Here is a 27293-nt window from a genome sequence, read left to right on the forward strand (position 1 = left end):
TTGGCTGGAGTAGTGTTGTGTGGATCAGTCCGATCCACTTCGTTTTTGTTCCATTTACAGATCCAGGGCAAGTTTTTTTTCAGACCACCCACAGAACAGACAGCTAGCAGACTGTGAGAAGATATTTGCAGAATTTTACAAAAAGTGTATTGGATTAGAATTACTGATTGCAATTTTAAGTCTCACTAGAGTCTCATTCGCTGTTACTAAGGTTAGGTTTAGGGGTAGGTGTATGGCTTCTGTAAGTCTCCAAATAAAGTGTAAACGTTGCATGTGGCTCTTGCAAGACTTTAGGTAACCGAGAGGTTACCTTCTGGACACATCCGGTCGCTTCTAATGGAGACCGGAACCATAAAACAGTCCAGCGGCAATCAGAATCAACATGGAGCCGCCCAGTGGTTGGTCAGGAAAACGGTGGATAAAATACGTAATTTTGCATGTTTGAAAATATCCATACGTTTGGTCTTCATTTTGAGCAGTATGTCTAGTGTTATCATTTATGTATAGTGGTATCATTTAAAAACCAAATCTGTTTGTGAAATGTTTTTAAAATTTTGAAGTGTGCTTGTGATATCTTTCTTGAAAATAAATGGTACTTAGATATTTTGTCTAATACAATGACTTTCTAACATTTTAAGTGTCAAATCATTCATTTACAGAACTCACACAAACAAAACAATTCTAATAAAGATCTTTATTGAGAATTTAAATAGATTTACAAAGCATACCAAAAAGAAAGGAAAATTTAAAGAAGTGAAAGTGACCCAAAATACCTCTGTGTGCACATGAATTTTATTACATGTTTTAAAGGGTCTGTTGGGGTCAAAGGGTCAGCCATAAATACCCAATGTCTCAAACTGTCTGTTATCCTGAGGAGATTTTGAGCTTCCAAATAATACTCACCACAAAGCTTAAAATGAAACAGATACATAAAACTAAAATCCCCTCACAGACTAGCTAAATACAGCAAAGAAGATCTGCATGCACAAATCTACCTTGCAACCCCCTAAAAATCGAACAAAAAAGACATTATAGGTTTGTTTGTGGATAAAATGAAACAAAGACCAATGGAAAGAGAGAGCTTAGAATGGTATGAGCTGTATATGATTGAGATTCCCTTTTTGAGAACGTGAAGAACATTTTTCTGAGATTCCCCCACATAATTTGGAAATAATACTAAATGATGGATTGTGGTTTAAGAAATTGAAGTAGCCCTGAGAATGTGTATTAGCTACTTTTTTTTTTTATTTAACCCCATGTCATTGAAAACCTGAGATCAGGCACCAACATGCCTCGGATAGACATGTTGTTAATAAATGTATACACTAAGCTGGATTCTCGAGCACTGATTGACTGAAACCCACTTGCCCCAAAAACCAAACAAAACAAACTAAAAAAAATCAGCACAAGACAGAATTAAACTTGCCCTTGGTTGTGTCCGCTGAGTCAGGAAACTTCAGACGTCTGAGATAGAAATGGAAAAAAAAAAGCCGAAAAATATTCCTTTTCAAATCGAATTAAAACCAAAATGGGTACAGGGGCATGGAGAGTTCAGTTTTGGAAAGCTTAGGTGCTGGTCATGAGTCCTCAGTCCCAGAGTCATCATCGTCATAGCAACAGTCTTCACCCTCCTCTTCATCATCATCATCTATGTCCTCATCATCATAGTAATCTTCGTAGAATAGGGTTGAGACCTCGTCGGTGGGTGGGGCGCGGGTACGAACACAGTATTCTGCAAGTGTGGTGGGCACCTTGACTCCATCCCGCTCAGCTTCTGCTTTGGTGGATGAAACCTGCTTCCTGTAAACAGAGACCAGTTTTATTTATTGAAACAGCACTGGGATGCACTTCACTCTTTGTATTATTCCACTTGTCTGTGAAGTATTTTCATTAGCGGAGCTAAAATAGACAATATAACTGGCAAAATACTTTCTAAAATGCAAGTTACTCAATATTAACTTATTACTGAAGCATATATGGATGTTTCTTCAAATATCAAAACTGTGGATTTCTAGAAAGCGGTCTCATTTAAAAAAAATTTGACAGTGTTTAATTTTTTTTTTATTTTATTTATGACTAACAACGTCCAATGACAGCGATTTGTCATTTTTTTTCTGAAAGTTGTGAATTTTCACCACAGTGTCATACGGTGTTTAATAGAATTTGTGGTGGACATGACGGTGATGGAAATGCCTTTTATGTTTTTGAAGTAAAATGGCTAAAGGATAATTTAATTGTTAACATTTTATATATCCTTTACATCCGAAGACCTGAGTGTGACTGCTGTGTGCATTTTCCATTTCCCTTTTTGATTTGTAACTAATATCCCCTAAGAAACATGCAAAAAAATATTCTAGAGCTAAAAACTGTTGTCCACATATGTGGACAGCGGGACTAAGTTGTGAAATTTTAAATACCAAGCTTTAGAAAGTCAGATTTGTTTTTTTTTTTGTTTTTTTTTTCCATCAAATTGTTTGTTTCCAGGAGTGTTGGGGGCCTGGGTAGCTCAGTGGTAAAGATGCTGACTACCACCCCTGGAGTTCGCTAGTTTGAATCCCAGGGCGTGCTGAGTGACTCCAGCCAGGTCTCCGAAGCAACCAAATTGGCCCAGTTGCTAGGAAGGGTTAGGGTCACATGGGGTAACCTCCTCGTGGTCACTATAATGCGGTTCGTTCTCAGTGGGGCGCGTGGCGAGTTGAGCGTGGATGCCGCGGTGGATGGCGTGAAGCCTTCACACGCGCTATGTCTTCGTGGCAACATGCTCAACAAGCCACGTGATAAGATGCGTGGGTTGACGGTCTCAGACGCGGAAGCAGCTGGGATTCGCCCTCTACCACCTGGATTGAGGCGAATCACTACACAACCACAAGGACTTAAAAGCACATTGGGAATTGGACATTCCAAATTGGGAGAAAAAGGGGAAAAAATCCACACACACACAAAAAGTTTCCAGGATTGTTAGTTTTTCATATTTTTGAGATGTTACAGACATTACATCAGAAATTAGCATAATGAATTCTGATTCAAAGTAATGGCCAACATCATCCAATCTCTGCCAACCATGTTAAAATAAAATTATACCTTATAAATTCTGAATCGATGTAGACTACAATTGTCCCATGTCAGCCAAACATGTTGTGTGGTCCAAACATCATCTGCAGTCTGAAACTGAACTTTTGGTAGGAAGTATGGATTGAATGCACTTAGATGCATAGAGAGGTACAGTATAGGATGTTCCCTGCTCATGTCTCTCTTTTTAGTGGATGACTTAACCTCCAGTGTTCTGTCTGTCTGCACTGGTCTCAGAACAGTTCGAAATTAACCTTATTTTCATCCTAACTCCAAATAAAGCCTCTGAAAGCAGCTTTTGAATGAACCCATTGATTCTCAATGTGAATGCACAGTAAATATGGATTTCTAAGGAAAACCTTGTGCTATTGTACACAGTGTACATTGTGTTCATAAAAATGGCATGACGGATGAAACTAGAGACTAATCTTTTGACTCAAAACAGGTTTCAGTGTAAAAACTTGATTATGTTCCTTACCAGGTGTGGTTGTTACTGTTTCTCCTACAGATAATGTGATCAGCACCATGTTGTTTTGTCACATGACTCTGTGCGTCAAAGTTTAACCGTTTACTGACAGCACAGTGTCTGCTGAACTGAGATCAGCGGTTTTAAATTAAATTATGCGTAGCATATAGCGAGGCCAAAATACAACATCCACGCATGTGTACGCGGGGGTCGCACAAGGATAATACACACAATTAAATATTTTCACATTTTTTGCATAATTTGCCATTGTAAGCATGCTCTTCACTAACACTTTTGCTGACTTGGTAAATAAGTACACTACGTATTTTATTGGGGTTAGGGTTAGTTTTTGAAAAATGTATAGGAAGCCTGGTAAACAGTTTCCAATTCCTTTATAATGAGACCATCGAATATATATATATATATATATATATATATATATATATATATAAAATAAAGCTTAAATCAGTTAAATCATCAAAAAAATCAAACCAAAGTTGAAGAAACACCCATTTAGCGGGTTGTACATAATTGGAAAAACAAAAAACAACTTATTTCATTATTTGTTTAAAAAAAACAATATTAAAAAACAATGACTTATTCATAATTTTGATTTAATGCTCAAGTTAAAAACAGGACATTGGAAAAATAGCCATGGGACACTGTGCGTTTTGATTGTTTGATTTCACTAATAGATAGCTTGAATATTTGATTTGAATCTGGGTGGACCTGAAACACCCTTTTCTTCTGATTGGTCAACCTGCACCATCATCTTCTCAATGCTGTGAGACAGAATAAAAGTTCTCTGCCGTTTAATTGTTCAGATGAATTCATCTCAGTTAATATTAAATTCTTTACCATTTATTCTCCAAATCTTGGCACATTTATTGCAGCTGAGCTCTCTCTCTCATCAAGTAGTCAGACACAGTGCCTACACATAACCGTAAAATGTTCACTGAATGCAGACAGGGTTTCATCTTTCAGCTGATCAGTTGGGCACTGGTGGTCCACACTGCACTGGAGAATTGGCTGGCATTCGCAGTTAGGGTGCCCAAACGTCACTTTAAAACAGAGGACAGTCCCGATTTTACAAGTCATGTACCACGTCATGGTGGACTTACAGTCGGGACACCTTTTGTACTAATAATACATCTAAGGTAGCTATAGACTGATTGCTTTAAATAAGCATTTTAAATTGACAGTGTTTCGTGTGTTTCTGAAATATGAAAGAGTACTGAAAGAATCAGTTTATTTTAATATTTACATATTGCAGTGCAATGAACAAAGCAAGATGCAGTTCAGGGAATATACTGACTTTTTTTCCTCTCCCTTTTCTCCCCAATTTGGAATGCCCAATTCCCAATGCGCTCTAAGTCCTCTCAGTCCAGGTGGTGGAGAACGAATCTCAGTTGCCTCCCCATCTGAGACAATCCGCGCATCTTATCACGTGGCTTGTTGAGTGCGTTACCGCAGAGACATAGCTGGTGTGGAGGCTTCACGCTATTCTCCGCGGCATCCACGCATAACTCACCACGCACCCCACCGAGAGCGAGAACCACATTATGGCGACCACGAGGAGATTTCCCCATGTGACTCAACCCTCCCTAGCAACCAGGCCAATTTGGTTGCTTAGGAGACTCTGGCTGGAGTCATTCAGCACGCCCTGGATTCAAACTCGTGACTCAAGGGGTGGTAGTCAACATCTTGGGGAATATACAGACTTAATATAGGGTGCATGCAAGACAGATGAGCATTCATGCCAGTGAATTATACCAGCTACAACAGTAAATAACAAATGATGACAAAATAAAAACAACAAATAAACTGCAAGATATCGTTACAAACAATAAGTATTTACATGGAAGCGAAGAGTACTAATTTCAAGCTCAGATCATTCCGACATCCATGTTTTTGAATGGGAATATGGGTAGCCTTTACCTACTGGGTTGTATACGCGGCAGAACAAATGTGAAGGCTGTGCGTAAATGCTGATTTTAAATTCACTGGTCGAGTTTGAGACTAGCATTCATGAACTTCCTTTAGCATAATATCCATGATGAGCAAGTCACTCACACCTAAGCTCCCAGAGTGGGGTAAAGTTAGTTTTAGGTTCGATATTATTTTATATTTGGTTTCTTGTACCTGCGTTCTCTGCCGGCGGCAAGTTTGCAAAGATTGCGCACACACTGCTGTAGTATATAAATGGTATATAACTATAATACACACACACAAAACACTGCACTCAGAACTGTCAGTTAGTGCGGCGGCTGCATAATAATGACTGAAAATGCTCCAATGCACTTTCATTGCTTGGCGTACTTAAGGGACTGTCTGAAAATTTCACTCACTATTAAACACAGGCGGTGTCCAATCACTCATTCAGTTGATGTGCAAGTTAAACATAAAACATTAAAAGTACACTTTTACATTTCAAATGTTGTAGTAGGCTGCCAGTTAAAAGACTGAGCTACTACTGGTGAGATGTTTACAGTAAGTCCAATAATGAGTACAGAATTAGATTGAGAAAAAAATAAAATAAATTCCCCAAAATGTTATTTCACATTACAAAGGTTGTAGTAAGTTCCCAGTAGATAGACTGCTTTACGACGGGTGAGATTACAGTAAATCCAATGAGTACAGTATTAGGTATATTAGGATAAACATCATACAAATTCCTGAAAATGCTATTTTCACATTCCAAAGTTTATAGTAACTTACTACAACATTTGGAATGTGAAAATGTTTTTGTTAATTGTAATGATTTTTTATTCTCCATAATATAAGTGAATACTGTACATTCATATGCACAACCATCACTCTGGCGATCTTCTTTTTTAGATAGAACATGCAAGTCAATGGTCAAATAAAAGACTGCTCTGACGGCAGTGACGTTTTAGTTGTGGTTGGAGTTTTCAGAAGGTCCCTTACGCACCATAGGCGATTATCTAACGAATATCGAAACTAAAACTAACTTTATCCCACAGTTAAACGTAAACCTATGTCTTTACAATGTAGGCATATGCTTCAATAGTCTTATGAATGTACGGTTATTTTCGTCATCTCATTTAAAACAAAGACAGCAGGTTGAAGTTCAGGGCTGTCTGATAAATCTGGCTATATGATGAGAGAGATAGTTCGGCTGCAAGAAACATGGCGAGTTTGAGAATAAATGGTAAAGAATTTATCTGAACAATTAAACAGCATTGAGGAAGACAACTGTGCAGGTTGACCAATCAGAAGAGAGGGGCGTTTCAGGCCCACCCAGATGTGCGAATCAAATATTCAAGCTATATATTAGTGAAATCAAATAATCAAAACGCACAGTGTCCCGTGGCTATTTTTCCAATTTTCTATTTTTTTCTTGAGCATTCAATCGAAATTACGAAAAACAAGTCATTTGTTTTTTAATATTGGTTTTGTAAACGAATAATGAATTAAGTCATTTTTTGTTTTTTAGATTTTGAATTCCTAACAGAATATGAAATGAATGAATGATACACAGATTGTGCACCTTCGGATAATTAGTTCTCGTTTTTGTCTTCAAAACAGAATAACCAATAAACTGACCATTTACTAGTTTGTCTAGAAAGAAATGTTCAAAATTGAGAACACACTTATTTTTCATTTTTTCTTTTCATAACAACTAGAAAAACATGAATTCAGCTCTATTTCTAGTTTTTTCATTCAAGCGTTTAAAATAAGTGTACAATATTATTATTTCACGTGATGCACTCATTTATACTGCTTGGTTAAACCTGCAAAGTCATCTGCTCTTCCTCATTCCTTTTCTTCAGAATAAAAGCCTTTTCACACGGGACATGGCAAGTGCTAAATTTTTTGCAAATGTTTTTATTATTTTTTTTTTTTTTTTAACAGTCAATGCAGTGCTCGCGATGTGGTTTCAGGTGCGCAAGATGCAATGGCTACAGTCAGAAAGGACTTTATTTTGCCAGACATATCTTTCTGTATACCTTTTTAAAGGTGAAATATCGGTGGGGGTGTAAATTTGTGTCCATATACAGTATGCTTTGTGTTAATCAGAACAGAATGGGGGCCTGGGTAGCCCAGCGAGAAAACACGCTGACTACCACGCCTGGAGTTGCGAGTTCGAATTCAGGGCGTGCTGAGTGACTCCAGCCAGGTCTCCTAAGCAACCAAATTGGCCCGGTTGCTAGGGAGGGTAGAGTCACATGGGGTAACCTCCTCGTGGTCACTATAATATGGTTCGCTCTCGGGGTGGCGTGTGGCGATTACAATAGCCGACCCTATTAATATTAGGCCTATACTCCATGGGAGTTCCATGGATTTTTGGCTTGATGTAGCCTACTAGCAATCCGATTCTCTAAGACCAGGTTGGATTAACGGGCAACACTTTTAATACACATTTGGTGTAGGCCTATTACATTTACCTTTTTGATAAAAAAAATAAAATAAAATTAAAAAACATTTAAATTTAATAAAACAGATGATCAATTATTCAGATGATCAATATATTAATTACACTAGGGATTCATGCTTTGATTATGAGGGGGCTGTTTTCAGGGTCAGATAAGCAGGTCTAATGATTTTTTTTAATACATTTTTTTAGTGAAAGTAAATCAGAAACAGAGCGTGTTTTGGTTGCATTTTATTTCATAAATTCAACGGAATTTATGAAACCCGTATTGTTGTAGAACAATACGGGTGAAGAACTGAGTGCGACTCGCGCCCCGACAATGAACTTGGCACTTGCCGAATAAAGACTGGAAAGCAAAAGGTGCAACTATGAATGAAAAAAAACACACCAAAAGAGAATAAAATAAATAATACATGAACAATACGGGCTGAGCCCCTTCCCTCAAAAAATCCTATGGTCCTTGTGTCCTTTAAAGGCTACTCCTCAAAACCATGACGATGCCCTGCGAGTCTTATTCACATCAAATGAACATTTATATTTCCCCTTATGTTCCCCCTGCAATTTTTGGCTTGATTTAATTATCATTAATAATAAAAACAATAATGACCAGATAACAAAGTATATTTAGTTACAGTTAGGTCTGTGTACAGCATCCCAATTCATAATTTTCCTTTTAAAAATAAAAAAGCACTGCCACCCCAACCCGCGGTTACAAAAGCGAGCTGGTGAGTTAACTGGTTGTCGTATCCAGGTGTCCATTGCTTGATAAGATTGCAATAAACATGCAGTAGCCAGAAGCTTTAAGAAATATTAATGTTCTTCATTAAAATGATGAGAATCTATTTGCAAAAGCCATGGGCAAACTTGGTGAACTCTTATTTTCTATGAACGGGGCTGAGGAAGAACAGATGATGGTGCGCGTTGACCAATCAGTGGAAACAGGAGTGTCAGGCCCGCCCACACGTACAAAACAAATATTCTTAGTTATAATTTTTATAAAGTTATAATCTCAGTTTATATGCACGAATTAAAAAAATCTCGTTTTTTAATTTAAAAAGAAACAGATACAAGCAGATACAACGTAAATTGTTGTGATATGATAGAGAGATAACAGAAATATGATAAATGAATGGTTTATTTGTTATTTTGTTTTGAAGACAAAAATGAGAAAATTATCCGAAGGTACACAGACTTGGCGTATATATATATATATATATAACTCAGCAAAAAAAGAAACGTCCTCTCACTTTCATCTGCTTTTATTTTCAGCAAACTTAACATGTGTAAATATTTGTATGAACATAAAAAGATTCAACAACTAAGACATAAACTGAACAAGTTTCACAGACATGTGACTAACAGAAATGGAATAATGTGTCCCTGAACAAAGGGGGGGGGTCAAAAGTAACATTCAGTATCTGGTGTGGCCACCAGCTGCATTAAGTACTGCAGTGCATCTCCTCCTCATGGACTGCACCAGATTTGCTGCGAGATGTTACCCCACTCTTCCACCAAGGCACTTGCAAGTTCCCGGACATTTCTGGGGGGAATGGCCCTAGCCCTCACCCTCCAATCCAACAGGTCCCAGACGTGCTCAATGGGATGGAGATCCGGGCTCTTCGCTAGCCATGGCAGAACACTGACATTCCTGTCTTGCAGGAAATCACGCACAGAATGAGCAGTATGGCTGCTGGCATTGTCATGCTGGGGGGTCATATCAGGATGAGCCTGCAGGAAGGGTACCACATGAGGGAGGAGGATGTCTTCCCTGTAACGCACAGCATTGAGATTGCCTGCAATGACAACAAGCTCAGTCCAATGATGCTGTGACACCGCTCCAGACCATGACGGACCCTCCACCTCCAAATTGATCCCGCTCCAGAGTACAGGCCTCAGTGTAATGCTCATTCCTTCGATGATAAACGTGAGTCCGACCATCACCCCTGGCAGGACAAAACCGCGACTCGTCAGTGAAGAGCACTTTTTGCCAGTCCTGTCTGGTTGAAGCCAGTGATGTCTGGTAAGGACCTGGCTTACAACAGGCATACAAGCCCTCATCTAGCCTCTCTCAGCCTATTGTGGACAATCTGAGCACTGATGGAGGGCTTGTGTGTTCCTGGTGTAACTCGGGTAGTTGCTGTTGCCATCCTGTACCTGTCCCGCAGGTGTGATATTCGGATGTACCGATCCTGTGCAAGTATTGTTACACATGGTCTGCCACTGCGAGGACGATCAGCTGTCCTTCCTGTCTCCCTGTAGCGCTGTCTTAGGCATCTCACAGTACGGACATTGCAATTTATTGCCCTGGCCACATCTGCAGTCCTCATACCTCCATGCAGCATGCCTAAAGCACGATCACGAAGTTTTTATAACTTTGACCTTAATTGCCTACCGTCTGTAAGCTGTTAGTGTCTTAATGACCGTTCCACAGGTGCATGTACATTAATTGTTTATGGTTCATTGAACAAGCATGGAAAACATTGTTTAAACCCTTTACAATAAAGATCTGTAAAGTTATTTTTAAAATACAGTGTCTGAAAAAGGGGCACTTCTTTTTTTGCTGAGTTATATATATATATATATATATATACACACACACACACAGTATATATACACTGATCAGCCACAACATTAAAACCACTGACAGGTGAACAACATTTATTATCTCAATGGCACCTGTCAAGGGGTGGGATATTTAAGGCAGCAAGCGAACAGTCAGTTCTTGAATTTCATGTGTTAGAAGTAGGAAAAATGGGCAAGCGTAAGGATCTGAGCGACTTTGACAAGGGCCAAATTGTGATGGCTAGACGACTGGGTCAGAGCATCTCCAAAACAGCAGGTCTTGTGGGGTGTTCCTGGTATGCAGTGGTTAGTACCTACCAAAAGTGCTCCAAGGAAGGACAACCAGTGAACCGGCGACAGGGTCATGGGCGCCCAAGGCTCATTAATGCGCGTGGGAAGCAAAGGCTTGCCCGCCTGGTCTGATCCCACAGAAGAGCTACTGTAGCACAGATTGCTGAAAAACTTAATGCTGGCCATGATAAAAAGGTGTCAGAACACACAGTGCATCACAGCTTGCTGCGTATGGGGCTGCGTAGCCACAGACTGGTCAGAGTGCCCATGCTGACCCCTGTCCACCGCCGAAAGTGCCTACAATGGGCACATGAGAGTCAGAACTGGACCATGGAGCAAAGGAAAAAGGTGACCTGGTCTGATGAATCGGGTTTTCTTTTAGATCATGTGGAAGGCCAAGTGCGTGTGCATCGTTTACCTGGGGAAGAGATGGCAGCAGGATGCACTATGGAAAAAAAGCAGGCCCGCGGAGGCAATATAATGCTCTGGTCAATGTTCTGCTGGGAAACCTTGGGTCCTGGCAGTCATGTGGATGTTACTTTGACACGTACCACCTACCTAAAGATTTTTGCAGACTATGTACACCCCTTCATTGCAATGGTATTCCCTAATGGCAGTGGCCTCCTTCAGCAGGATAATGTGCCCTGCCACACTGCAAATATTGTTCAGGAATGGTTTGAGGGACATGACAAGTTCAATGAGTTCAATGTGTTGACTTGGCCTCCAAATTCCCCAGATCTCAGTCCGATTGAGCATCTATGGGATGTGCTGGACCAACAAGTCCGATCTATGGAGGCCCCACCACGCAACTTACAGGACTTGAAGGATCTGCTGCTAACGTCTTGGTGCCAGATACCACAGGACACCTTCAAAGGTCTCGTGGAGTCCATGCCTCGATGGGTCAGAGCTGTTTTGGCGCACGAGGGGGACCTACACGATATTAGGCAGGTGGTTTTAATGTTGTGGCTGATCAGTATATATACGGTCACACAAACAGAGTGAACAATTACCAACCTGATGATTTCTGCATACTCCCGATCTTTCCCTTTACTGTCCTTCCATTTGCGGTACATGACGGAGGCATCTACGTTGGCAGGCGAGGAGGTGTTGGGCTCATTCAGCAGCGAGATAACACTTAACAAGATAGTCCTGAAAGGAAAGCAGTTATCACAGCAATGGATGATTATACTTGACTAATTACAGCCGTTTGTCTTAATTACGGATGTCAAACTGTTGAGGCGCAACCAAGAGGAGAGGAAGAGGCAGTGTGCAATAACAGCAAGGGGAAACGGTGCATGTGCTATTCATGTGCTATTCACACATTCTTCCTGAATTAAGGATATGTGAAATATTACAGTCTGCCTACACGAGTTACGTAATAAATGATCAAGGACTAAGGGGAGAGTATGATGTACCTCACGTTCTGTGTGGGGTTCCACCTCTCTGATGGGAGTTCTCCACTCTGTGGATCATCCACTGGTGGGTGCAGTATGGAAATACACACGTCTCCATTCTGAAAGAATGTTAAATGTCTATCACGCTTATGATCGTCATGACAACATCCTTCAAAACAAACCTTTATTATATAAATCATGATTCTATTATGCAATTATGTAATAAAAATAAGGCCGTCAATAGATTAAAATATTACAATTTTAATGTAGAAATTTGCCTTTAAACACAGCTTATCAAAATGTAGAGCACTCAATTTTAGTACATTCAATTTTTTAAGGAAAGAAAACTAAATACTAGGACTGGGTATCATTCCGATTCACAAGCTCTCAATTCATTTTGATTGTGATAGAGGTTTTGATTTGGTTCCAATTCATTTGGGTAGATTTCAGAAATAATTTTGCTTTGTAGCAAATGTTTTTGTAGCAAAAGTACATTGTGAAAATATTAATTAAAATTAACAACAGGACCCAAACAAGTTCAATTGCTATTTATTTAACAGACATAATAAATGAACAACCAAACCTGAAGCAATTTTAAAGTTAAAGATTTAAAAGAATGGATACCGGAATAGTTCATATGCAGGTCGCAATTAATCAGATAATCTATATTTTTTCCCAGCCCTACTAAATACAATATAAAAAAGATGATTTACGGATCCTGAAAAATTATATATAAAAATCAAAATAAATGGTGAGACTGCAATAGTTGGGTTCGTGTTGGCTAAATTCATAGATGTTGGGATGCCACATCTTTTAATTTTGTAAAATAAAGTAAAATAATTGATGTAAATTGATAACAACAAAAACTGATAATTGATTAAAAAAAAAAAAAAAAAATTCAATTATGTAATAAAATAGGGATGTTAATAGTTAGTTGAATTTTGCATTAAAATAAATACATTGCCTTTCAAAATGTAGTGCAATCAATTTGAATACATTCAGTTTCTCATTAAGGAAAAAGAAGATACTGTTTAATAAAGATAATTTATGAATCCAGGAGCAGTAGTAATGGTCAAACTAGACCCTTTAAGTTAAAAAGAAATTAAACAAACTTAAGATTTTGAAAAACGTTTGTACAATAACAGCACATTGACTTCAAGCACCTTACATAGGTAAATGCATTAAATGTATAAATTTAATCTGAAAAGGTAACAAGTTAATTTTGGCAGCTAAATATAAATATATAAATAACTTAATGTTCTATTCATAAGGGGAATTTTTAACATTCGTTCAAAAGTTCAAAACGTATTTAACAAATAAACGCTGATGAAGCTGCAATTGTTTGGTTTGTGTAGCAGGCTAACCTCATAGATATTGGGATGCCACATCTTGGTGAGGAATCTGAAAGCAGGAGGCGAGTATGGGTAGTCGATGGGGAATTTAATGCGAGCCTGAAAGAAAAAACAGATTCATTAGGGAAAGATAACGGCACATTATCGGCACATTGAATAAACACTACAGGTACCAAGATCTCTACGATAGTACTGTATAAGCCTTTTTATTTAAATGTTCATAAGCTCAATGTTCAATAATGCATTCTCTGGTTAAGTGGTGCAAAACTGCTTGGATTTATTACAAAATTACCTTATTGTTGGTATGCACCAAAAGATTACACATCCATTTCAAAAGCAAGCAAACCCTTAGTATGCTACAATCTGCAATGCAGCCAAAACGGCATGTGTACTACACTGCCTGGCCAAAAAAATATATGTTTTTTTTTTTTTTTTTTTTTTTTAAATAGGCAGATACTTAAGAGCCTATGATTGGATCATTATTGCAGTGATTGTTTCAGATGGCAACAATTCTTTTAACCCTAACTGATGCAGTGTGTAGCTTCTCATTTCTTATACAACCATGTCGGAAGACACATCCTGTGGTTGTGGAAAAGATGTTACTGTGTTTTAGAAGGGGCAAATTATTGGCCTGCATCAAGCAGAGAAAACAACTAAGGAGATTGCTGAAATCACTGGAATTGGGTTAAGAACTGTCCAATGCATTATTAAAACTGAGGATAGTGGTGAACCGTCAGCTTCACAGAAGAAATGTGGTCGGAAAAAAATCTTGAATGATTGTGATCGGAGATCACAAACGCTTGGTCACATCGTGAAAAAAACAAAAATCGACAGCAGAACTGACGGCAATGTTTAATAGTGAAAGTAAGGGCATTTCCACATGCACAATGTGATGAGGACTTATAGGATTGGGACTAAACAGCTGTGTGGCCACAAGAAAGCCACTTGTTAGTGAGGCTAATCGGAAAAAACAATTTCACTTTGCTAGGGAGCATAAAGATTGGACTGTGGAGCAATGGAAAAAGGTCTTGTGGTCTGATAAGTCCAGATTTAACATATTCCAAAGCGATGGGAGCGTCAGGGTAAGAAGGGAAGTGCATGAAGTGATGCACCAGTCATGCATAGTGCCCACTGTACAAGCCTCTGTAGGCAGTGTTAAGATATGGGGTTGCTTCAATTGGTCAGGTCTCAGCAATATTTTGCAGCAATAAAATGAAGTCAGCTGACTACACGAATGACCAGGTTATCCCGTCAATGGATTTTTTCTTCCCTGATGACAATGCCATGATTCAATGGGCTTAAATTCTGAAAAAGTATTTCAGGGAGCATGAGGAATCATTTTCACACATGAATTGGCCCCCATAGAGTCCTGACATTAACCCCATTAAAAGTCTTTGGGATGTGCTGGAGATGACTTTACGAAGTGGTTCGACTCTCCCGTCATCAATACAAGATCTCGGCCAAAAATTAATGCAACTCTGGATGGAAATAAACGTGACATTGCATAAGGATGTCGAAATAATGCCATGACGAATGCGCACCATAATCAAAGCTAAAGGCGGTCCAACAAAGAGTATGCAACTTTTTTTGAACAGGCAGCGTATTTACAGTAGAATCCCAACCATTTTAGTCAGTTGAACCCTTGTGACCTAAATTATTATAATGTGACATTAAGAAATGTTCTAACACAATAAATACAATGAACTAAATTTAATGTGAATGGTGATTGCCTTTGTAAAACTCACCACTATCATGCCTGGGTGTTGTAGAACCACATCCATGACATCCTTACCCATGAATGGCATACATGTTTGCATACACCAATCAGCCACAACAATAAAACCACCTGCAAATATTGTGTAGGTCCCCCTCGTGCCGCCAAAAAAAAAAGAGCCAAGCCGCATTCTGAGATGCTATTCTTCTCACCACAATTGTACAGAGCAGTTATCCGAGTTACCGTAGACTTTGTCAGTTCAAACCAGTCTGGCCATTCTCTGTTGTCCTCTCTCATCAACAAGGCATTTCCATCCACAGAACTGCCACTCACTGGATGTTTTTTGTTTCTGGCCCCAAAAATCATGCCACGGTCCAAATCACTGAGATCAAATGTTTTTTTCCCCATTCTGATGGTTGATGTGAACATTAACTGAAGCTCCTGACCTGTATCTGCATGATTTTATGCATTGCACTGCTGCCACACAGTTGGCTGATTAGATAATCACATGGATGATTGTTGGTGCCAGCTGATCTGGTTTGAGTATTTCTGTAACTGCTGATCTCCTGGGATTTTCACACACACACACACACACACACACACAACAGTCTCTAGATTTTCCTCCGAATGGTGCCAAAAACAAAAAAAAACATCCAGTGAAGGGCAGTTCTGCGGATGGAAATGCCTTGTTGTTGAGAGAGGTCAACAGAGAATGGCCAGACTGGTTCGAAGTGACAAATTCTACGGTAACTCAAATAACCACTGTGTACAATTGTGGTGAGAAGAATAGCGTCTCTGAATGCTATTCTAAGATGCAGGTTGGGCTGTTTTGGCGGCACGAGGACCTACACAATATTAGGCAGGTGGTTTTAATGTTGTGGCTGATTTGTGTATATCTGTGTATAACCCCCCCACACACACATTTACACTTCAAATCCTTCACAATCAGTACCAAGCTGGGCCTGGTGCCTTTCACTACAGTGGGTGGTGGGCGCTCACATACAGACCATTCCACGACCCCCACACCACATACACGCACCACACATTTGCTGATTTGGCACAATCAGCTGGTGTGTTTCAAACTCTTTAAGGGGGGATGGGAGTACAAAACCAGCAATTAAATGCATGCACACATACACAGTGGCACCTGTACATATCAAGTGATACTAGCTCCTGAAACCGAAGTAGTGCAGAGGAACTTTCAAGCAAGCAAACCTATTAAACCTCAAGTAGGGATCCGTGTAAGAAGCTAAAGGTATTACGTTTCGCCAGATGCCGCTGTGAATGATCTTACACACAACAGCACTTGTGACAGCCAGTGTGCAGAGCGGCCCTCTATGGCTACATTACCTCACAGCCAGAGGATAGCAACTATACAAGGTAAAACCAACAGGAATAGGATTGGGAATTGAGAAATGATTTTTATGGACTGGTTCGAAATACTGGAATAGAATAATTTAAGACTCTTCCACCAATGGGAACAGAACCCTGTACTAAAATAGTCTGTTTTTACTCTGAATCTACAGCAACACAGCGAAAGGAATGATGCTTTGGCTGAATTTAATTGATGCGAATCGAACAAGTAGGTATAGCTGCAGACTGTAGATCTCCAAATGGGGGTGGAATTTCCAAAAGAGGGTGAGGTTTCTCAAGAAGGGGGTAGGGTTACTCTAAATGTGGGCGTCACTTCCACACACAGTTAGGGTTAAGGAAAGGGTTAGGTTAGGGGCTGCCTACATCTTTGCTGGCGGTTTGGAGACTTAATTTTTTGGAGCTCTGCCTGCAGCTTAAACTTGACTTCTTGTTGCTCTCGATGACTTCTGAGAAAACGTCGATTTAAAAATATGGTAATCACCAATGTCTTCTCTAACTGAAATAATGTCTTGAATCAAAAATTCTTCAAATTTTGGTAATATTTAAGTGAAACATTCCAAATTAGTTTCTCAGCCCTGTTGACAGCCCTAAACCAATGCAGATCAATTTGCAACCCAATGACTATAATGAGGTGGTTCTTTTTAATGAATCAGTCTAAAAGACTTTGTAACCAATTTGAAACTCTAACAACTAACTTGATCGTTGACTTGGTCAGAGCAGTTAATTGCTGGTTGTTCAAATGAGAATGTATAGTTGAAGATACACACCACGAGCAAAGATGGCAGGTTGTAGTACTTCATCAAAGAATTAAAGGAATTTATAATGGAGTCATTAAAGGGATTGTTCACCCAGAAATTATCACTCTCATCAAAGAAAGTCATACAAGTTTGAGAAGGCAGGAGTACTTATGCCATCTCAAACTTGCATGACTTTCTTTTTTTGCAGAACACAAAAATAGTTTGAAAGACATATGATGTGCTTATATCCATACAATACAAGAGGATATATAAAGCTTTCTGCAAGTGTGTCAAGCGCAAGTGTAATATAGCTTCTCTTATGAACGCGCCAAGAGGACTGAAGATGTCATGATTTATAGCAAAAAAGGAATCACATTTTGGTCCGTTTCTTACCCAAAGCCAATCGTATCACTTCAGAAGTCATTAATTAAACCACTTGAGCCATATGGAGTCATGTGTCAATGTGTTTTGCTGCCCCCTTTGGCATATCGCTGCACAGTTTTGCAGCCCACTTCAGCTTTACGCAACCCCTTCATCATATCGCGGTCCACTTTGGCATGTCGCGGCCCTATTTCACTGCCAGCCCACCGGAAAAAGTCCTGGTTCTCTCAATGGTCAGTCTGCCTCTGACTTTGCATAATACATTTCTTTTAAGTTAATGCAAATGACAGTATGAGCTGGCTGGAATAAATGAGTTTGTTTTTGGTGTAAAATCCCTGTCTTGGATCATGACCTAAAAATAAATCTCTCTCTCCTACAATCCCATTGGAGAGGAAGAGAGGAAATAAGAGGGAGAGAATCCTATGGATACCGGGCTGGTAGGAAAATAAACCAGGTCATCGTGGCTCTAACTCTCCTTGAACACACTGTCCTGTTCTCCCACACCTCTGTTGCCCTTCCCTCAAGTCTACCAGCCTCCTCGTCTTCAGGTGACAGCCCTTGCCCCCTCCATGCCCACTGACTGAACAGAGAAATCATTAGAGAGAATGGGGACATTATGTCCTAGAGGAGAAAGTATTTTCGGGGGAGAGATAGTCCCTGGGGGCCATCAAACCTGCCATTATAAACAGTTTCAAGTATAGAGAGACAGAGAGTTCTTTTAATTCCCACGGTTGCTTCACTTGACACCAAAAGATAGTTAAGAATAAGCAGGAGTCCACTTGACGCAGGTAATTAGCCTAATTAAATGGCAATAAAATTCTCTGAGAATTAGAGCACCTGCCAAAGAGCCACTGCCAAAAACAAGGTCTAGTAAAGCCAAGTAAATCAGACTGATGAAGACCTTGTTACAAAATACAAAATGTAATAAAACTTGACTTTAAAGAGCAGTGGTGCATAAAGCCAATTGATTCAGACTAAGATTCTCAGCAAATTAATTTATAACCCTTCAACAGACGTGAATGGAAATGAGGTTGTGAGGAACAGAAGTATATTCAATATTTTGTACGGTCTTAAGTCTCGGTCACATTCACCCTTGTACGGCAAAATTCTGCAGGTGTATATGGTGGAGCCCGATGTGAAGCGAGTGTGAAACCTGCAAGTGCTACAGTATGTACGAATGCAAATTCTCAAAGTTCACCAAACCTGAACTTCATGCAAAATTTGCAAAGGTAAATTTCTTCTCCACTAGAAGTCCATCAGGCGAAACTCCTGAACGTACAGATACCAATTGGGAAGACTGTATTTCGCCTGCGGAATTTCACTGTGCAAGTGAGATGCATGAGAGCCGTTCACACCAGACATCCTAAGAATATGGCTAAGCTGAAGCAGTTCTGTAAGGAAGAATGGCCCAGCAGAGGGTTTACAACTCCAAAACAAATGCATGCATTGAAATTTCGATCATCGGACAGAGCTATTTTACTTTATGGTCTAAGAGATATAGGAATCCAACATCCGACTTTGAATGAAATGAAGCATTAAGATCCCAAGTCACTGTTTTCTGGAGTTGTTTTGTCCACCGGAATTTGTGGAAATATTGTATTTTATTGTAAGTTCGCAAACACTCCTCCCCCATATTCCATTGTTCAAAAAACCTGTAGTTTGCCCACTCACGCCATTATTTAAACCAACTTTATGTCAGTCACTCAATCAAGCAAAGCTGAACGCATCACAAATCAGAAAAAATCCCCCCGAGGCCAGGCCTGATCTGAACTTTCATTTCTGTGTCACTCTGTCAGCCTGGGGAGGGGGGTAACATGACTCAAGCTGCCAGGCTGAGTCAAGCCTGGCCAAGCCCAGCTTGCATCACCTGCCAAGAGCCTGGGTGTGTGTGCATGCTTCATGCCGACACTCTTGACTGTGCGTACGCACTCTTCTACTAGTGTGTGTGAATTGGCGACTCCAGCTGGACAAATAATGAACTGAACAGACTGATTATAAACTCTGATTTTCATTTAATTCACATTTAGAATAAAAAAAAATTATGTAGGTAAGCACTTGAAGCAGAAGCAATCGTTAAGCCAATAGAAGGCTATATTATTTGTATGTAACCAATTAAGAAGGCATTCCAATAAGCTGTAAAAGGGAAATATTGGTTTGGGATGTGCTGCGTTTGGAGAACTTTCCCATGTCATCAGAAAGGGAACATACAGTAACTAAAAATGACAGCGAAGATTTCTTAGTTTGAGATATTTTCTGTTCTATTACAATCATGTACTGAGATAAGTACAGCATTTGGATAAAGATGATCTGTAATGCGATGCGTACTTGACTCTGACTGACGTGAAATGGCTCAGTAAAACGGACAGTAGCTATAAGACAGGCACTGCTGACCACATTCAGTAGTCGAACAGATCATTGGAGAGACATGACTCATCAGAAACAGTATTGTACAGCTGCAAACAGGTACAGCAATGCATATAAAACACATCAAATGTGCTGCCTGCTCCACTTCATCCTGACCCTCATCGCAATGAATCCCCCGTTCTAGTCTAATAAAAACTTTATGAAAAGTAAATTTGCCGTTCAGCTGTTTTTATACACACACACACACACACACAGTGGGGGAAATAAGTATTGAACGCGTCAACATTTTTTTCAATAAATATATTTTTAAGGAGGCTATTCACACGAAATTTTCACCAGACATCAGTATTAACTCAAGAAATCCGCAAATGTAAAGAATTCACAACATTAAAGTCCATAAATAAATTATGTGTAATAAAGTGGAATGACACAGGAAAAAGTATTGAACACGCTAACTGAAATTTATTTAATACTTAGTGGAGAAGCCCTTGTTTGTAATGACAGCTTCAAGACACTTCCTGTATGAAGAAATTAATCGGCCGCAGTATTCAGGTGTGATTCTGGCCCATTCTTCTAAACGTATTGTCTTTAAATCTTGAAGAATCCGGGGGGGCCATTTTGTGAACCTTGGTCTTTAGCTCTTTCCACCAATGTTCAATTGGATTCAAATCAGGTGATTGACTGGGCCATTCTAACACCTTGATTTTTTTTCTCTGAAACCAATTGAGAGTTTCCTTTGCTGTATGCTTTGGATCGCTGTCTTGCTGGAAGTCCACCCACATCTCATCTTCATCATCCTGGTGGATGGCAGCAGATTCTTCTCAAGAATCTCCCGGTAAAGGGCTCCATTCATCGTTCCTTCAATTATATGAAGTCTGCCAGTACCATGCGATGAAAAACAGCCCTACACAATGATGCTTCCACCTCCAAACTTCACTGTTGGTATAGTGTGTTTAGGGTGATGTGCAGTGCCATTTTTTCTTCAAATATGGTGTGTAGTATGACAGCCAAAAAGTTCCATTTTGCTCTCGTATGACCAGACTACACAGACTACACGAGCTTCAACATGCCTTTTCTTTAGTAATGGAGTCTTGCGGGGTGAGCGTGCATAGAGGCCATGGCGGTGGAGTGCATTGCCTATTGTTTCTCTGTGACAATGGTACCTGCTGCCTACAAGTGTTTCTGGAGCTCTTTCCGAGTGGTCCTTGGCTCTTGGGCTACTCTTCTGACTCCCTGGTCAGAAACCTTGTGAGGAGCTCCTGTGCATGGCCGGTTGATGACGGAGTGATGTTGCTTCCACTTGCGGTTAATGGCCCAAATGGTGCTTACCTGGAAGATTCAGAAGTTTTGAAATACGTCTGCATCCGATTCCATCAATATGTTTTGCAACAATAAGGTTGCGAAGGTCTTGGGAGAGCTCTTTGCTTTTACCCATCATGAGATGTTTCTTGTGTGACACCTTGGTAACGAAAAGCCTTTTTATAGACCATCAATTTACTAAAACAGCTGATATTAATTTGCACAGATAGGAGGTATAATCACTTTCTAACTTCTTATGGATTTCAGCTGGTTCCTTGCCTTACCTTGGAAAACTGCTTTTTCTTAGCGTCTTCAATACTTTTTTCCTGTGTCATTCCACTTTAATACACATAACTTTATTTATGGATTTTAATGTTGTGAATTCTTTACATTTGCAGATTTCTTGAATTAATACTGATGTCTGGTGAAAATCTCATGTGAATAGCCTCATTAAAAATATATTAACATTAAAAAATGTTGACGCGTTCAATACTTATTTCCCCCACTGTATATATATAAAATAACAGTCAAATATAAAATCTTAGTAGTCCAATGATATCAGACAATGCTGCACGAGGAATTTTAATAATTTTAATTTTGTTTCCAGTACTAAATATTTAACTTCTCAATAAAAACACACTTAAAACTATTTAAAAGTTTTTCTGAGAAGCAAAATGGCTTAGATTAGATTTATGTCTGCAAAGATAAAAACATTTTACCAAGGGATATTCAAGGTATAGTCTTTGATAACAAGTTCATATCTTAATAAATAATGTTTCTCCATGGTGCAGCAACTAACCCTTGGGCACATGTGACATTTACAGTCTTATCTCTTATAATACAGTTTCTCATACCGTTAAACGCAGTAATCACGAGTCTGGATGGTGAAATGCATATGATAATTGTATGCAGATGAGGACATGCAGAGTAAAAACAGGTGTTGTACACTCCATATACGGTTATTTTGGGGAGGAGACAGGGTGGGGAATGAATCACGTATATGTAAGCACAATCTTCTGCTAGCTGGGATTTATTAAGGGAACTATGCGCAGGTTCTGGCATATGTATGGTTTTATAAATCTGACTTGTGCTTACGCACACTTTTAGGAAGAAATCTAAGCAGAGTTTTATACATGAGGCCCCAGGTGATCAGCAGAAAACCCTGCTACCTGTTAGCTCAGTGCCACGTGTAGGAACGTGAAGCCTGCTTAAAGGGATCCTATTCATGAGAACTTAATGACTGTGCCAAATCTCTCCAAGCTGGGAAATGTAAGCTAGCAAAGATTGACACTAGGGGTGGGCGGTATGAACAAAAACCTATACAAAAAAAAAAAAACTATATTAGTTATATATCACAGCATATCACAATATAGTTGCTGGAAATTCAATGAAAAAAAGTGGCCTATATATTAAAGGTTTTCCAAATACTCCCCCTATCTGCCATTGGTCAGCAAGTGGGATAAATCTAACTGTGGTATGAGTCATAGTATAGCTAAATCTCTCAGTTGACACATTTCTACTACTGTATGCTATATAGTCACTAGGGCTGTCAAATTAATTTCGAAATTCAAATATTTGTCGAATTTAAGAAAAAAAAATAAATGCACATTCGAATGCTAAAACTGTATTCTAATTTTGGATGTGTGCCAAGCACTGACGATGACTTCAGATGGATCGCATTCTTGCGCTAAAAAGGTGAGACATGGCGCAACAAACACTGTTTAATAGAAAGCAGGTGTCTCAAGATGCTTTTTAAAGTTCCTTTTAATTAGAAACAGCATCTAAAAAACAGTGCTCCTGCACAAGACGCTGAATAAACAAAAAGCGCAACTAAGACATTCGTCTAGCACAGTTTACATAGAAAAGCAAATGGATGGTTGCAAAAGCGTTTGGTGTGAACAGCCCCTTACAGTTAGTGGAGGTACTTGGCCATTGCGTCTTGCTCTCTTAAGTTTTTTTTTTTTTTTTTTTTGTTTTATAAACGCTTTGACAGGAAAGGAGATCAACTTGAAAATTTGTGTCTTGAGATTCTCGCTCTGTTCCATTCTGTTGCATTCCGTCTGATTGAACAGCCCCTGGCCTGTGCTCATAGTCTGAGCCACTTCACCACCAAGATCAGCCAGATACCATTGCTATCTGGGAATATTGCTACCCTACATACAACTGTAATGAATATAAAACAATGTGGTATTTCGCTGTTATTATAGCTTGTGTCTGGGGTAGTATACTGTGGCATCATCAGTGCAAGTGTAACACCATGTGCACCGCTCATTTATTTGGCCATTAAGTTTCCAAAAGAGCGTGTCGAGTAATTTGCAATAGTATCAAAAGAGGTAAGCCACCACACCACTTTTGATATTATTCTGCTTTTGGTCGAGCACCTTCACTGAGCTTTTTTGTCGTTGGATGTGCATAATTTTGGTTTACTTTTTTGAACAATTTTTGAAATCCCTTCTTGTCTTGTGACTCACAAGAACGAGAGCTTTGAGACCGATGTTTTAATAGCAACTTTTTTAGAGTTGCAAAAGAGTTGGTAAGTTAGTTTCATTTCTTTGAATTAGTTCAAACGGTCTGTTTCAATTAATCAATTCAAAACTGCTTTAACAGTTTGTCACCAATCAAAAATGTTTACAAGTAGCATCTTTCATGTATTAAAATGTTTAAGTAGGTAAATTTTGCCATTTATTACCATGTAACAAAAGTGAATATAAGGCTATGTCCACATTAATTCGGATATATCTGAAAATGCCGTTTTCGTTTTTGAAACACTCCCTGTCCACACTGCCATTTTCAAGCATTTTCCAAAAGTTGCTTGTCCACACTGAAACATATGAAAACTCTTAAATCCCCTAAATGCGCTTGCGAAAAATCGCTGCTCCATAAACGGTCTGAAACACAACTGTCCTTGTGTTCCGTCGCCGGTCAGAAGTAAACTTCCCATCACCTTTGAAGGAATGCAATGTGAAGGTTGCACAAAGTAACATTTATCTTTAACAATGCTATCAGAGTGAATAACAGACAACAATGCCACTACAACATGGGTCGTCATGTTGATTGTTTTGGGTTGAATGGATCACATGACTGCAAACAATCGTTTTCAGATATCTCCATTTTCCCTCTCCACACTACAATGCAAAGATGACTTTCAAATTTATCCACTTGGGAGAGCATTTTCGAAAAGCTCAATTTTCGCTGTCTCTCAGTGTGGACGGAAGGCCAAAACGTAGAGAAAAAGATGCATTTTCAAATGACAACGTATTAGTGTGGACGTGGCCTAAATAAATTATTGAAATTGAAAATTAAATATCATTCTTCCTGGTTATCGGTGAAAAAAAAAAAAAAAAAAAAAAGTGAAAAACATGCCATATTTTAACTACAGTCTCGCTGTATTTTGCTTCTTGTAAATCATTTTTTAGTAATTTATTCTAATCGGTTACCTGGGTCAAGATAATGGTTCCTCAGACTGATTTCAAGCCAATACACAGCAAATACAGAAATACGAATATGCATCAAATATGATCAAAATATATGTGATTTTCAACTACATCACCCAGCCCTTACTATTTCATAGTTATCCCAAGTACTGCTTGCCACAACACACCACAGTTTTACTCCTTGTGAGGGTAGAGTGGATTAGAGGTGCTGTAGACTCCTCAGACCCATCAGCAGGTTTTAGTTTAACAGTTCTTGGCCTATCAAATTTGCTATTAGTCCAACCCAGGCTACCATGAACATAGTAACTGAATGACTCCAATGTGTCCAGAAGGTTGGTGGCCACTTGCTAATGACCTGGCTGGGCAGGGGTTGGTTGGCCAGCATGCAAGCCAATGACATACAGTCATAGCTATGAAGCCAGGCTAAATATAAATGCCATTGTTGTGGTCTGACAGAGTGACTTTGCTTGGACGCCAAGCAAGATATTCTGCCACAACAGAAAATTACTATAGTATTATTTACACCATACAAAGTTCTATCAAGTCTAGCTTGAAGGCACTGTCATTCAAGAATAGAGGATGACTTCTTGGTCTTGAAACGAAAGAAATCTCAAGTCACATACTAAAGGACTGTCTTTTCGAATCGCAGTTTGAGGGAGCTTGTTAAGGATGAGGAAACGATTATTGGGAGAAAGCAGGAGAAAAGATAAAAGCATTCAAAGGAGGAGATCTAGAATACAATATTAAAGTATATTTAGCCCTTATTTGTAAGAAACTACATTTTGTCATGGAAATGCATATGGAGATTACATGGTATAACAACCTCTAAAGAATTACTTAAAGAAGGGAAAAGGCTATGGAATGCTATGCTTGTTTTTTAGAGCACTACGATGGAACAATACAACTTTTCAGAAAATGACAGGTCCTAAGAAGAACCTTAAAGAAAGATACTTCTTACCTCTGTCATACAACCTATATGTATTATGCGTTTCAAGTTATTGCATTGGTCTCTGCAGTGACCTACTAACCTTTTGGTGCTAACAGAAACAGTAGGCTACAGTTTGAAGACCACATGGGTTTCAGAAGGCAAAAAATAAATAAAATACATCTGTAAAAAAGCTCTTGTGGTTTATTATCTTTAAAACAAGCACATGCCTTGAGAAACTAAATCACGTTGAGGAAACTGTACAAAATTGAATATCAGTTCCATAGAACAATAAGGGTTGAAATGTGATTGATTGGGGTAAGTGTAAAGCACAATGAGGAACAAAAGAGCAGTTCTTTCAAAGTACAGACCCAATTTTTGACGAATTGAGCGTTCGAACGAATGGAAGGTTCGCTTTATTGATACAAACGAACATTTAGAACGTCAAGCTTGTTGTTGTGACGTCATAAACAATGGCGACAAAACAAAGAAGCGGTCGCGTTTTCGAATTTATACATCATAAACTCGAATTCAGTTCGAATCAAATATTCAAATAAAAACCACACGCTAACTCTACTGATAACAAAATATGATTTCGTACCAACTACTACAGCTACAGTGAGAGGTCACTCACCTTAAAATAGCCCCCCTCATAATGTGTGTTGGGGGGTCCGAATATCGCAACTTCCCAGTTGTACAAGTCCGACTCGTCGACTAAAGTTATTTTAAAGCCTTCGACCGGCTCATCCTGGAGACTTTTCATCTCCAGCATTAAAGCCTTTTGGGAACTCGCAACATGATGATGTCCATGATGAGCCATATTCCGAAAACAAGTAGAGATTTTTTTTTAGGAAATAATAGCAAAACAACAGCTTCAAACAACTTCAGAGAATTTAAACGCAATCTTTTGTTCGTTCGTTGCACGAACGCCGCTTGATACTCCGCTCGTTCGGTAGCCGAACAAGCTCAACTCGTCCACGGTGAGCAAACAAACCCGATATAAGTCACTCCTCGATGACAATTTACGATCAGCGAGTACCAGCCCCTCTCGCGAATTTGTTGTTTATTTAGGGCATTTAAAGTTCCACCTGCTCTCAACCCTAACGATACTAAACGTGTTTTAAATGAACCAAGCGTTCTGACGCTAACAAGTAAACATCCAATACAGGGCAGCTAGTGTGAGGAGTCTCTCTCTCTCCCTCCCCCAGCCGTCACACTATAGGACACTTTGCTTGCAGCTGTAGTTCACGTCCCTCCTATGCGCTTCCTGCAACCAATGGAAGCCATGGGTGCATTGGTGTTTATGAAGTTGCTCAATCCTGTGACTAAAAAAACACTACAGAAGCAAAAACTTTTATTTAACTATTAGCATATGGCATACACTAACAAAAAAAGTGCCATCATGGATACAGGAGTAACTTTGATTTGTCCATGCTTTTGAAATATAAATGGTTTTCATTATAGCTCTTAAATATGGTTTATATTACAGTGGCAAGACAAATATTTATTTTTTGCATTAATTGGTCATAGAATGT

The 27293-nt window shown here is 39.2% G+C and overlaps 1 protein-coding gene across 1 annotated transcript; it reads right to left on the minus strand.

Annotated features, from left to right (window-relative positions):
- Positions 1–679: 679 nt before the first annotated feature.
- LOC127438577 (ubiquitin-conjugating enzyme E2 R2-like) lies at positions 680–26973 on the minus strand. Its single transcript, XM_051694261.1, has 5 exons — positions 26393–26973; positions 13543–13629; positions 12200–12297; positions 11799–11933; positions 680–1800 (listed from the first exon to the last, which is right to left on the minus strand). The coding sequence occupies exons 1-5, from the start codon at positions 26576–26578 to the stop codon at positions 1578–1580; spliced, it is 729 nt and encodes a 242-aa protein (XP_051550221.1). The 5' UTR covers positions 26579–26973; the 3' UTR covers positions 680–1577.
- Positions 26974–27293: the final 320 nt, after the last annotated feature.

Source organism: Myxocyprinus asiaticus, chromosome 49 (assembly GCF_019703515.2).
Source record: "Myxocyprinus asiaticus isolate MX2 ecotype Aquarium Trade chromosome 49, UBuf_Myxa_2, whole genome shotgun sequence".
In the NCBI taxonomy this organism is placed as follows: domain Eukaryota; kingdom Metazoa; phylum Chordata; class Actinopteri; order Cypriniformes; family Catostomidae; genus Myxocyprinus; species Myxocyprinus asiaticus.